Raw genomic sequence first — 12,411 nt, 5'->3', positions numbered from 1 at the left:
TACATTTTACAATCTTTAGAGATGATGGATACTTTTTAAAGAAAAAATACTGACCTCATGTGAAGGTAGGAATCAAGATGTAATTAAGATAATCAATTTATGCTTTCAAATAAAACCTACATGTAATTGACTGCGTTCAAGCATAGGTTATAAATGCAAAGAAAAGCTGTTTTAGATTTAAGTGAACTGAGCAGTATTATGCTTTCAGCTGCAGATGCAGATACAGCAACGTCAGAGGGAGAGGACTACACTCCTTTCTTCTAAACCACTGAGAACTGAGACACATACAAATTTTATGGTAGGTAATCTAAAACTCTGCTAAAAACGATTAACTGTTATTCTATCCAACAAGAAAACCAATACAACAAGTCTATCTAATTAGTTAAGACACCAGATACCCGTCATGCAGTTCCAGTGTCAAGTAACAAACCTTTAGCCCTCAAAGTTCTGTTCACGTCTAACTGCTAATCACATAGTTTAAAGATATCCACTGAAAACAACATATAGAAGAGTACACAAGCATCAAGTGAATGCATACATACTAAAGATTCTCAAGTCTAGTTTTGTAGCATAACCTGAGAGCCTTCAAAGACATATACTGCGAAGTTATTAGCATAACATTTAAAAATAAAATTCACATAGGGTGGGCCAAATACCATCAACTCACTAAATGCTCTACCTCTAGAAACTAGAAATACATCTATCTATATAGATTTTTATGTAATAAGTATTGATGAAAATTGGACCAAGGATTGCTATAATTTTAATTATTAAAAATTATCTAAGACCAAATCAGTAAGCATTACAAATTAAAAGAGTTTTAGAGTAGTCTTTTGTTTTTAGAGACAAAATCCGGCTATCATGCCCAGGCTGACCCTGAACTCCCAGGATCACCCTCCTGAGCAGCTGGGGTTACAGGTGTGCGTCATCACGTCTGGCCTTTAAAATGACTTTTTTCATACATCAAGTTCTAGTAAAAAGTGGTTTATTTAAAAAAATATCAATTTCGCTTATAACATTAGTTTTAAATATTTTTTCTAACCCAAAAGACTTTTACGTTAATGGTAAACTTAAGCTCTTCTTTTTTCATATGAGCTAATTATCTTACCCAGTAACTCCAAGGCATTGTAACAAGAAAAACTCAGAAATGAAAAACTGTTAAGATAGTTCAATGTAACAAAGAAACACCAAACTGCTGTCACTAACAGCGACACCTATGCTTTCATTTTAACATCTCATTTACTGTGTCCTAACGGAACTCTTTTGATATACCACAGCCATCAACCCCAGTGGATTTTATTAGATGCAAGGAAACAGCCAACATGTGTGGGCACAAGGTAACAGGTGGCCAAATTAGAAATAATTACGATGATAAAAATGGCTCTTTTACTCCATTATTTGTTGTGCAATTAAAAATTCACTAAATAAAAAATGACTTTAAGTATTTCAAGTCTCAAAATTAACTGTAAAGAAAACTGTACCACCACTAAAATTAGTAATTCTGACAGGTTTATGCAAGGTTTCTACATCTGTTGTCAATGTGTCAAAGCCTAAATATTTTAGTATTTTTATTTTTTGGGTACTAGATTAAATAAACCTAGGTGCTAAGTATATATACCATCACTGAACTGTAACCCTAGCTCCACAGCTTAGTTTTTAAAAGGAAATTCAAAGTAGAAGACTTTTTGTGCATTATGTACTTAAAGACAGTAACTTTTGCTTGTTTTACACCGGAAAACTCAAAACATGATACTTTTAAATATAATAAACTATTATTAAGTAATAGACTCTTACTAAATTCCTGTGTTTAGACAAATGAAAAGTAATTTATTGGCTGGTCATGGTGGCACACACCTGTAACCCAGCACGGCTGAGGCTGAAGCAGAAGGATCTTTGCAAGTCCCAGACCAGCCTGGTGTACAAGGTGAGCTCAAGGCCAGCCTGAGCTGCACAGTGAGACCCTGTCTCAAAAAAGCAAAACAAATGAGAAATAATTATCATACAGGTTGCAGCATGCTATCTGAAATTCAAGCTGCAGTTATCAAGATTAGTGTTAACCTAAGTCTGATGTCTTTAGACATCTGACAAGAATGTGTGCGAGTGATGTTGCTATTTTGTAGCTTTCTTCGAGTTGTTAATACTTAAGGGGGCAGAGAGATAGCTCAGCAGCTTAAGCTCCTGCCTGTAATCTCAAGGTCCTTAGTTTGATCCCCGGTACAAAAAAAAAAAAAAAAGGAAAAGAAAAAAAAAAACAAAAAACAATTATCTGTCTCTTAACACAGGAGGGCCCATGAATCGAAGCTCTTCTGTGATGCAAGCAAAAGATGCCATCTTAGTTCAAAACGCCTTACATTTACGCTTAGCTTCCCACAGAGCTATTTTAGAACAGTCGTCAAAGGTCGAAAGATTATCACAGATACTCGAATATTCTGAGGGAACAGACCACACCCACTTGAGGAATTATACAAGTTCACTAAAGAATATCAAATTAATAATTTCCTCCTATAAATATTTTTTTATTTTGTGTTTAGAAGTTGCAGTTTTAAGTACTATTAACAGAAAATAACAAATGCTTCCTAACAAGTGAAAAAAATAATTATAAATGCTGGAAAAATTGGCCTCATTAACATTATTTACAGACTTTTACTTAATACATACTCCTTTGGAAATTAATTATATGACATTTTTACAAGCATTAACATTTCCCAATCACCGAGTAGGGAGCACTCCAGTTCTTCACTGTCTATACCCACAGTCGAAAGTCACTTAGTCCCCAAGACTGGACTCAGACTCTGGTCAGGCTGAGACACTGCCGACATGATCCTGTTCCGTCCCTTCCTCTAGAGACACTTCTGTGGAGGACACTTCCTTCTGCGGCTTTCTCTGTTTGCTCTGATCTTCTTGCAGCTTCAGAATTATGTTTCGGATTTCTTCTCTTTTTGTTCTCATTCGTGGAGGTGGAAACCAGTTCATCAAATTCATAGGTAATTCAAAATTCAGTATTGGATTCTGAAAATAAAAGGATTATATGCCTATTAAAACTGTAACATGGGCTGGGGAGATAGCTCAGCAGAATAAGTGCCTGGCAAGCGCAGGGTCCTGAGTTCAATCCCCGGTAACCACAAAAAAAAAAAAAAACCTGTACAAACTACATTTTCATTTCAAACAAACATCTAGTTAAAAATGAAAATATCAGCATGTATCGATTTACTGTCACATGCCAAGCACTGCGGTAGGCACTGAAGGTGTAGGGTGGCTTCTGTTTATGTACCTTACATTCTAAAACAGACCAGAGGGGCCGGGGAGATGGCTCAGTGGAATAAGCGCTTCCCTGGCAAGCGCAAGGGCCTGAGTTCAATCCCCGGTTCCGCCAAAAACAAAAAATAAAAAATAAATAAATAAATAAAACAGACCAGAAGCCAAGAGTGCTAGTGCAGACCTATAATTTCAGTACTTAGGAGGCTGCGGGAGGAGAACTGCTACAAGTTCAAAGCCAGGCTGGGCTACACAGTGTTTAAGGGAAGCCTGAATCAAATAGCAAGACCTTGTTTCTTTCTTTTTTTGGTAGAACCAGGGATTGAACTGAGGCCCTTTTATTCTACTGAGCCATCTCTCTGACCCGGCAAGACCTTGTTTCAACAAATATAAAAGACTAGCAATTAGTGATGGAATAAGGTCAATAAATTTGGATCTGGTGACCAGTATATAAATATTTTTTGTGCCAAAGGTTCTCTAATTTGGATGTTTTTGCTCAAGAAAAAACAAAAAAGTATAAAAGAGGTTATGATTCAGTAGTCTGAATCACAAGAGAGATCTGAGATCTGTAATGTAGAATAATTATTAAGTTGTTGCCCATTGTGTTCATATACAAAATGTCAAAGATGCTATTTTGTTTTTCATTACGTCCGAGTTAACAAACTGAAACTCACCTCAAAAAAGCTCTCCACATACTGCAATACATATACGCCACAATCACTGAAGTTGTTCTGCTGTGGTACTTTTGGATTGGAGCCTTTCATAACATCTTTGGAAAAACTTCTTTTGCTTCCTTTTTTAACTTCCCATTCCACTTCTAAATACCTGCGAGAATGAATACATAATAAGAATACAGGTATGTGAAAATACACAAAGGGCCTCATGTCCACCATAATATGAAACAAAATGTGAGGTATAATTCTGAACTTACTCTCTTAGAATTTTTACAACATTTGAGCGAGAGGGGCCTCTGAGTGAGTCCATAAGTAGAATACATGGTCTGTGGGACAGAAATGACCAAAAGTTGAATACCTGCAATGTCAAAAGTCCTGAAATGTTTGGTTTACATTTTTGGGATTTGGAGCATCCTCCCCATTCCTGTGCTAATGACCGAAGCCAGGGTTGTACACACTGTACCGCTGAGGTATGGCCCCAGGCCTGGAGCACATCTCATAATTATAGTAACTCTCTGTTTTCATTTATAAATGAAGTCTGCCTCTCTATTTGGCAAAATGAAGTTTGCCACTTAATAGCATCTCTGCCAACATTCCCTACAACATAGTCAAAGAGACCAAATCCAGAAATAGGTAATACTTCATCATCTGCGTTTGGAGTCTCCAGACAGACATTAAAATACATGTGTTCTTCTGAACACTAACCCTGACGTACTTTCATTTGGGGTTCCCATGTGTAAAGCAGCCCTCATAAGGTAGGTATGCAGCCAGCATCAACTCAAACCTCATGGCATTATTTGATGTATCATTGTTTTCTGCTCCAAACACTGTATAAAAAGAGAACTGGGCTCACTACTAAGTGTACACCTATGGATGCAGCGGATGGGAAAACTGGCAAAGGAGGGCTAATGATCAGCCATTCTTCTCTGCTTGAACCCTGGATATCTGCTTTGCTTTTTCCTCATGGGACCTGACAACATTTGAGAATTATGCTTAGATAAAAACTGCCTGGTCGTGCTTTCTATGAATGTATTTAAATAAAACTCTACCATATAATGTGCAAGGGACACAGTCCATACTTACTGTTTACAGACAGTAGGCCTTAAATGCCACTGTCCTATTTCTGAGCTGCAGTTCTCCTCAGCAAGGGACCCATCGTCACTGCTGTCATCCTATAACAGACAGCCCACTGTTGGTATTTACACCTCTTAAATAATTAATACTTAAAATAGCACTACTGACAAAAATCCTTATAACATGAAAAAATAATCTCTACAGACCGAAACAGAAAAGGTAGCATGTTATTAGACCCCAACTATCTATTGTTAAAATACTGGCATTTTAAAAACTAAAAATTCATAAATTTACTAAAGATTATTTTACCTAGTCACAAAATCTAGAAAAAAACCTTTAAAGACTATGACTAATTCTGTCAAATACTATTACTGATTTTAGTTCATTTCTATAAAAATTTATCTTGTTGGCTTAGACAGCTCTTCCACAGTAAGACACTAATAGCATATTTATTATTCTTTTCCATGAGTAGTTTTTTGCATACCAGGGTATTTGGAAATACTTCTTGACAAAACCATATATTTACTTGAGAGAAGACAGCTTAAGAATGTTTTATTTATTTATTGCGGAACCAGGGATTGAACTCAGGCCCTTGTGCTTGCCAGGGAAGCGCTTATTCCACTGAGCCATCTCCCCGGCCCCAAGAATGTTTTATTCTGAAGATTGTCTTGGTAATACAAGAAAACTTTCTGAAACTTTATTAGTAGAATATAATCAATAGTACGAACAATCAGATTAACTAGTATAGTAAATATAACAGGCAACTGCTATAACCAAAAAAGCTTAAGAATAAGTAACCATTTAAAACTGTGAATACCCTCCCTTAATATCAGGCTGAGTATCCCCTCTTCCCTTTTTGAGACAGTCTCACACTAGTTTAGGCTGGCTCTGGACTCATAGCAATCTTCCTACCTTAGCCTCCTTAATGATGCAGAATGCTCAGCTTGAGTATCCCTGACTTGAAATGCTTAGACCCAAAAGTGTTTCAGAATATTTATCTAGGGGATAAAGCATTCCTGATCTGAAAACCTGAAATCTGAAACTCCTTCAGTGTCTTTTTGCTTTTCAGATTAGTGATGCTCAATATGTGTACGTTGGAGGAAAAAAAGACCCTGTATTTTATAGTTACAGGAAGTACACCAAGGGAATCACAAAAAAAAAAAAAAAAAAAAAAAAAAGGCTTAAGCAGCAACAAAAAGGTGGTATAGTATAAAGCCATCTTCCATCTTTTTAAACAACTAGAAAGAGGTCATAACACTAAAGAAGTGATATGCAGAGAGATTCTTACCAGTTTTTCTCTTAATATACAGTGATACCTCGGCTCACTAGTTCCATTCTATGATTCTGGTTGCAAAACAAACTAGATGAGAACTGATCAAACTTCCCCTTAAGGTCAACGCTGAACTTAACCCTCTGAATTTGATTCAGTTCTTGTTGACTCAGTTTGCACCAGAATCATGGAAAGAATCAAGTTCATGAACTGTGAAGATCTCTTTAACGTAAGTTATAAAACATGTTCAAAAATAGACTGGTGTTCAAAATATTTACCAGGGTAAGTAAGACTTAAGAAATTACATCTGCTCCTGCCAAAAAACCCACACTTTTGTTTAATCATGTCCTAGGTAACGGGGTATTTAAACATTCTCCTCTTGAGTATTTCAGGTAAGACTAAAAATCACGTATGGCCTATAAATGCTTTAAAATCAGAAGAGGCGGCATGCTGGTGGCTAACGGTAGCTGTATATTAATACTCTCTGAGGTAGTGATGAGAGTTCAGCCCCATCTCACCAATGAAAGTGGTAAGAATACAAACACATTTATCCATGGAAATTACAACCTAAAAACTGAATTGGCGCTTTGAAAGTATGGTTAAGTGTTTGAAGGAATTACTCACAAGATTCTATAAGGAAAAACTTAAAACAAAAACCCAAACTTTTATACAGCCATAGGTTTTACCTGGTTATCTTGGTCTTCTGAGAAGTCGATGAATTCATCTTCAAGCATTTTACTACCTTCGGCTGAGTCATCACTATAGTTCATTCTGATATTGCTTAAACCATCTGTACCAATAAGAAGCTTTATATAATAAAAAGGTCATGCCTAAGGATATAATACTGAAATTCATGCTAGCAATTATTGATATAGTTAAGACTACAAAATTTAGCATGTAATTCTACAGATATAAAATAATTTTTAAATAAGAACCTAGTTTGACATATCAGTTACATAATTAAACGGAAGCCCTGAAGTTCATTAAAACAAAGAAACCAAGTTATAAGGTTATATGATTAAATGTATGTATATCTAACTACATGTATATATAGGTAGGTGAGTATTTGTTGCTAGGTATGCCAGGTATCTAATTCAAAGAAAGCTGGAACAGTCTGAAGATAATATAAGTGCTTAGCAATAATACAAGCAGTAAATTATAGAATATGAAATAAGGCCTAACTTTAAAATTATGAAAATGTGGTGAATCATAAAGGGTAAAAGAAATTAAAAATAAAATAACTTGGCTTTTGGGTAATTAAAAGAAAAATGCAGCAGTGATAAGCATTGTATTAGTATCACTATAAAATCACCAATGGTATTTATAGTTGAGTTCCCCTAGGTCTTTTACACTTGGTTATATTCACAGACTTTTCAATTACATAAAAGCACACATGGCACTTACAGTTGCTGAGCATGTAAAAGTAATTTATAGGAAAAGGTTGAGGTACATAGTTTTAAACACCTATTTAAAGACTTCATCTAAATGGCTAAAAATCAATTCTTTTGCTTAAAGAAGCTTATTATATATATATTTTTAAGGAAATGTAAAACAACAAAGCCATGACACATCAAATATATCCATAATGTTTAAGACAAAGCTTACAATTTCAATTTATTTATTTATTTTTTTGATATAGGGTCTCACTACACACTTTGCACTTCTTATAGTGACCTTCCTGTCTTGGCATCCCTAGTACTTGGATTGCAGGTTGTGCCACCCAGCCTGGTTCTGGCATGCAGTGCCTGGGATCGAACTCGGGACCTTGCGCTTACCAGGTGGGCACTTATGCCGCCCAGCTACCTCCCTAGCCCCACCATTTCAAAATCTTAAAACATGTGTTTTTTAGGTATTTTAGGTAGATTTATTTTGGTATTAATTATGAAGTTATACATGGTTAAGAATATTAGTATAAAGGTACTATATGAAATAAGGTACAACCTTAAAATTGTGAAAATATGAAGAATCATAAAGGGTAAAAGGGATTAAAGATAAGGAAATAATGGATAATTTTGTATAATAAAAAAATCCCACAAAAGTGATGAGAAAAAGCACACCCCAGGAAAAAGTTCATATATCCAAATCCAAATTGCTGGTATAAAAAACATACTACTTAAGATAACTAATCATTAAAGCACCTGCTTAGGCAGATGCAGGGACCGGGGTTTGATCCCTGGCAAGTTGTGCCAGCCCCGCCCCCGGGGTTTGCTGAGATAGCAACTGAGACTGGGCATGGTGATGTGCCTATAATGTGCCTGTAATGCCAGCACTTGGGAGGCTGAAAGACAGGAGGATCACTGTGACTCCAGATCTGTGTAGTAAGACCCTGTATAGTAGCCTGTACTACATACATTAAAATAAATAAATAAATACATAAATAAATAAAATTTTAAAAACCCCAGGAGGATTACTATGAATCCGATCTGTGTAGCGAGACCCTATAAACCCTGTACTAAAAAAAAATAAAATAATAAGTAAAATAACTAATCAAGCTTAATGGTAAATCTTTTAATACAAATAATAACTTCAATTTTTTACAAAAACCTGTACTTTTATGGTTTTAAAGTCTAGGCATCTAAATTTTATTTATCTGGTACAGAGTTTCACTATGCAGCTTGGACTCATAGTGATCCTCCTTTCTCAGCTTCCCCAGTGCTGGCATTACAGGCAGGCACCACCATGACCGATTTTGGTGGCCAGTACAGCATGTGTACAGATTTTGGTGGCCAGTAATGCAAGTACCTGGGATCGAACCCAGGTACTTGCATTTGCCAAGCAGGTGCTTAGACCACTGAGCTGTTGACCCAGCCCCAGTAAATTACTCCTATGTGCAGACAGTAGTTATGCAACTGTCTATCTTGCACCAACTAAACTATCTGTGCACTTCAAAATCAAGAGAACAACAATTTAAAGGATAGTCAATTTTCATGATTTTCCTGAACAAATGGCCTGGAGTAAATGGAGAAGGGACAACTTAACCATTTGTTCTTTCAGTGTCAGTTCTTCAGTTTCTCATGGAGTGAGAAGCTCTGAAGATGCTGTGATTCTGAAGTCTAAAAAGGCACATTTTTTTTTTTTTTTTACACACCCTAGCAAGTACATCATTTCCTAAGGTGTCCAACAGGGGAAACAAACAAACCAAGATAAGCCAAGCAAGAGTGGTGATGCCATGTTATTACTTTCTTATAGATGACCTTAGAAACTAATCTCTGGGATATTACTGTATCTATTTCCTATTATAGCAATGGGGCAACTTATTGTACATGTTACTTTTCTTTCAAAGATCTTAATACATGAATTGTCTTTAAAAATTACAACCTCAGTATTCAAACTTAATTGCAGTGTTGGCACTTTACAATAAGTGGGTTCAGTTTGGGCACTTGTCTCATTAAAATGTTTGTCAAATTGTAAGCATTTGATAGCATGCTAAAAGTGCTTAAAATACATACTTCAATCCTGTTAATTACCAGACCAAACAAGTTAATTCCAGAGCTATTAATCGCATCACAAAAATCACCCCCGCTCTCGCCCTAACCCTAACATCATCATCACACGCAGGACTGGCCTGCCCAGCGAGCTTCTGAGGTGGCGAAAGCACGTGCCGAAGCACATTCTCGGTGAAGAGAGAGAGAGAGAGAGAGAGAGAGAGAGAGAGAGAGAGAGAGAGAGAGAGATACATACACATATTAAAGGTAGGAGGGTCTGAACACAGGCCCTTGCCAGGCAGGGACCTGTCCCGCCGAGCTCTCTCCCTAGTCCCTCAGTGAAGATAGTTTGGGTCCATGATCCCTGCAAACATCTAGTAAAGGCGGCTCACAGAAAAGTGCTCAGATCCACCTTACTGGACAGGAATGCCTACTATCACTGGGAGAACAGAAAGGTATCCACACCATTCCACACATAAGAATGGTGCTGTGTAAAGTGTTTGCTTCAGGAAACCACACTGACATGGCATCTATCTAGATGGTCCCCCAAAGTCTCAGTTTCCACAGGTGGGGCTTTTTGGAGATGGCTGGATCTACAGTATGTGAAGACGCATTGAGGGTGTATGGTTACTACATTAGTCCACTGACTGGCTTAGCAAGCTTCTGGGTGTTGCTAGTGGGAAAGCCCATCTTGGGTGTGAACGGCACTACCCAAGTGGCTGCCTGGAAGGAGGCTTGCTGCTGCCTTCTACCTGCCGTGCCATGAGCTGCAGCACCACCCTGACTGGGAGCCAGCTGACGGAGGACTGAAGCTTGTGTAACCAAGCTAAAATACATCTCTCCTCCCTTAACTTGTCACTGTTGCCTACTTTGACACAGCAATGAGAAAATAGTGTGTCAAGACACACTAAAAACAAAAACGTACAAACTATAATAAAAAGATTAATAAATGGGATAAACGTATTAGAAAGATAAACTACATATAAAACAAGTTATATTCCTTACTTTGATTTTCACTAGTTGAGACTTTTCCTTAAATTTAATAAGCTATTTAGTTAACCTGAACAATAATTTGCATAAGAGGACACTAGTTATAGCTAGAACTTCTGTACAGAAAGCCCAAAACTTTGTCCCATTGCTTTAGGTCAGACACTTGATTTCTTATCTGAATTCATATGAAAGGGTTTAAGAACATTAATTCAAGACAGCTTCTTTTCTTTTGGATGCTGAAATCAAACCCAGGGCCATGCTCTCTGCCACTAAACTGCACCTTGCGACCTGTTCTGCTAGCAGCAGTGCTGACACACAAGGCACACAGCACTTACTCACACAGTGCACAGCAGGGTGGTTTTCATGAGTCAGCCTCTTGTACCTATCAATTCTGTGCCCACAGATTCAAGAAAATATCTGAAGAACTGCGCTGCACGTATAGACTTCTGCGATTACCCCATATCACAACTACACACAGCATTTATATTGTATCAGGTAATAAATAAAAGTAATCCACAGATGCTTTGGTATATGGGAGGATGTACACAGCTTTTATCCAAGTGTTATGCCAGTTTTTATATGGACCATGAGCACCCACAGATTTTGGTATGTGAGGGGAATCTAAAACCAACCCTATAAGAGACAACTGTATGTTCATCTACATGTGTTTACAATGATCACTGCAACCATTTTCCTTTACAGGATGGACAAGGGAGTCTAGAGCCTCCCACATGCTGTGAGAGTGCTTTACCACTCTTCAGCCTCTACAATCCATTTTATTTTTTAGAGACATGGTCTCACTACTTGGTTCAGATTAGCCTGAAATCACTACATAGCCCAGGCTGGCCCCACACTTGCCCCGATCCTCCTTCCTTAGCCTCCCACGTGCTGCAACTCCAGGGTGAACCACCACACCCAGATCCCACAATCTATTTTATTTTGGGGGAGTGTACTAAGAATCAAAGTCAGGATCTCCTGCTTGCTAGCCCGATGCTGCACCACTAAGCTATCTCCGGCCTTTTGTCTTTTTGAGCTTGGGTTTCACTATGCAGTTCAGACTGGACTTGAACTCACTTTGTAATCCAGGCTGGCCTAGAGTTGTAGCAATCCTCCTGCCTCAGCCTCCCAAATGCTGGGATTACAAGCATGTGCCATCACACTCACTCCCACAGTCTATTTGTAAACTCTGAAAGTAATGAACTTTTAGGGCTGGCGAGATAGCTCAGCAGACTAAGTGCCTGCTCAGGCAAGTGCAGGGACTGGGTTTCAATCCCTGGGTTTTTTTTGGGCAGAACCAGGAATTGAACTCAGGCCCTTGCACTTGCCAGGGAAGCACTTATTCCACTGAGCCATCTCCCCGGCCTAATCCCTGTTTTTTCTAATTTATATATTTGGTACAGGGTTTCACTACGCAGCTTGGACTCATAGCGATTCTGTTTTAGCCTCCCCAGCTGTGGAATTACAGGCATGCACCACCACGTAGTCTCAGTGTGCCCAGAGGCAGGGCCAGCACGGCTTGTGGTGCTGGGAATCGAACCCTGGTCCCTGCACTAGCCTAAGCAGGTGCTTAGTGTCCTAAGCTATCTCGTCAGCCCTTAAAAATAAACTTTACACCCTTTATTTCTCCCCAAATTCCCGCCCCCAGAAGACCTAAGCAGTCACTGATCTACTCTATAGATTTTATTTTTCTGGAGATTTTATACAAATGATTAGATTTTTCCCT

General features: G+C 38.0%; 1 protein-coding gene across 6 annotated transcripts in view; it reads right to left on the bottom strand.

Annotated features, from left to right (window-relative positions):
- Positions 1-997: 997 nt before the first annotated feature.
- Senp6 (SUMO1/sentrin specific peptidase 6) overlaps positions 998-12,411 on the bottom strand; it is a 97,594-nt gene continuing 86,180 nt past the window's right edge. For all 6 annotated transcript variants that reach the window (XM_023718677.1, XM_023718678.1, XM_023718673.1 and 3 more), the window contains 5 exons: positions 6,960-7,063; positions 5,013-5,101; positions 4,187-4,255; positions 3,930-4,080; positions 998-3,009 (listed from right to left, as the gene is read on the bottom strand). In XM_023718677.1, the coding sequence (XP_023574445.1) occupies positions 2,797-3,009; positions 3,930-4,080; positions 4,187-4,255; positions 5,013-5,101; positions 6,960-7,063 (626 nt within the window). In that variant the 3' untranslated portion in view covers positions 998-2,796. The remainder of the gene's footprint in view (positions 3,010-3,929; positions 4,081-4,186; positions 4,256-5,012; positions 5,102-6,959; positions 7,064-12,411) is intronic.

Source organism: Octodon degus, unplaced genomic scaffold (assembly GCF_000260255.1).
Source record: "Octodon degus isolate 3935 unplaced genomic scaffold, OctDeg1.0 scaffold00061, whole genome shotgun sequence".
Classification (NCBI taxonomy): domain Eukaryota; kingdom Metazoa; phylum Chordata; class Mammalia; order Rodentia; family Octodontidae; genus Octodon; species Octodon degus.
Note: the sequence above shows the minus strand (reverse complement) of the source record. Positions and strands in the feature narration are given on the sequence as shown.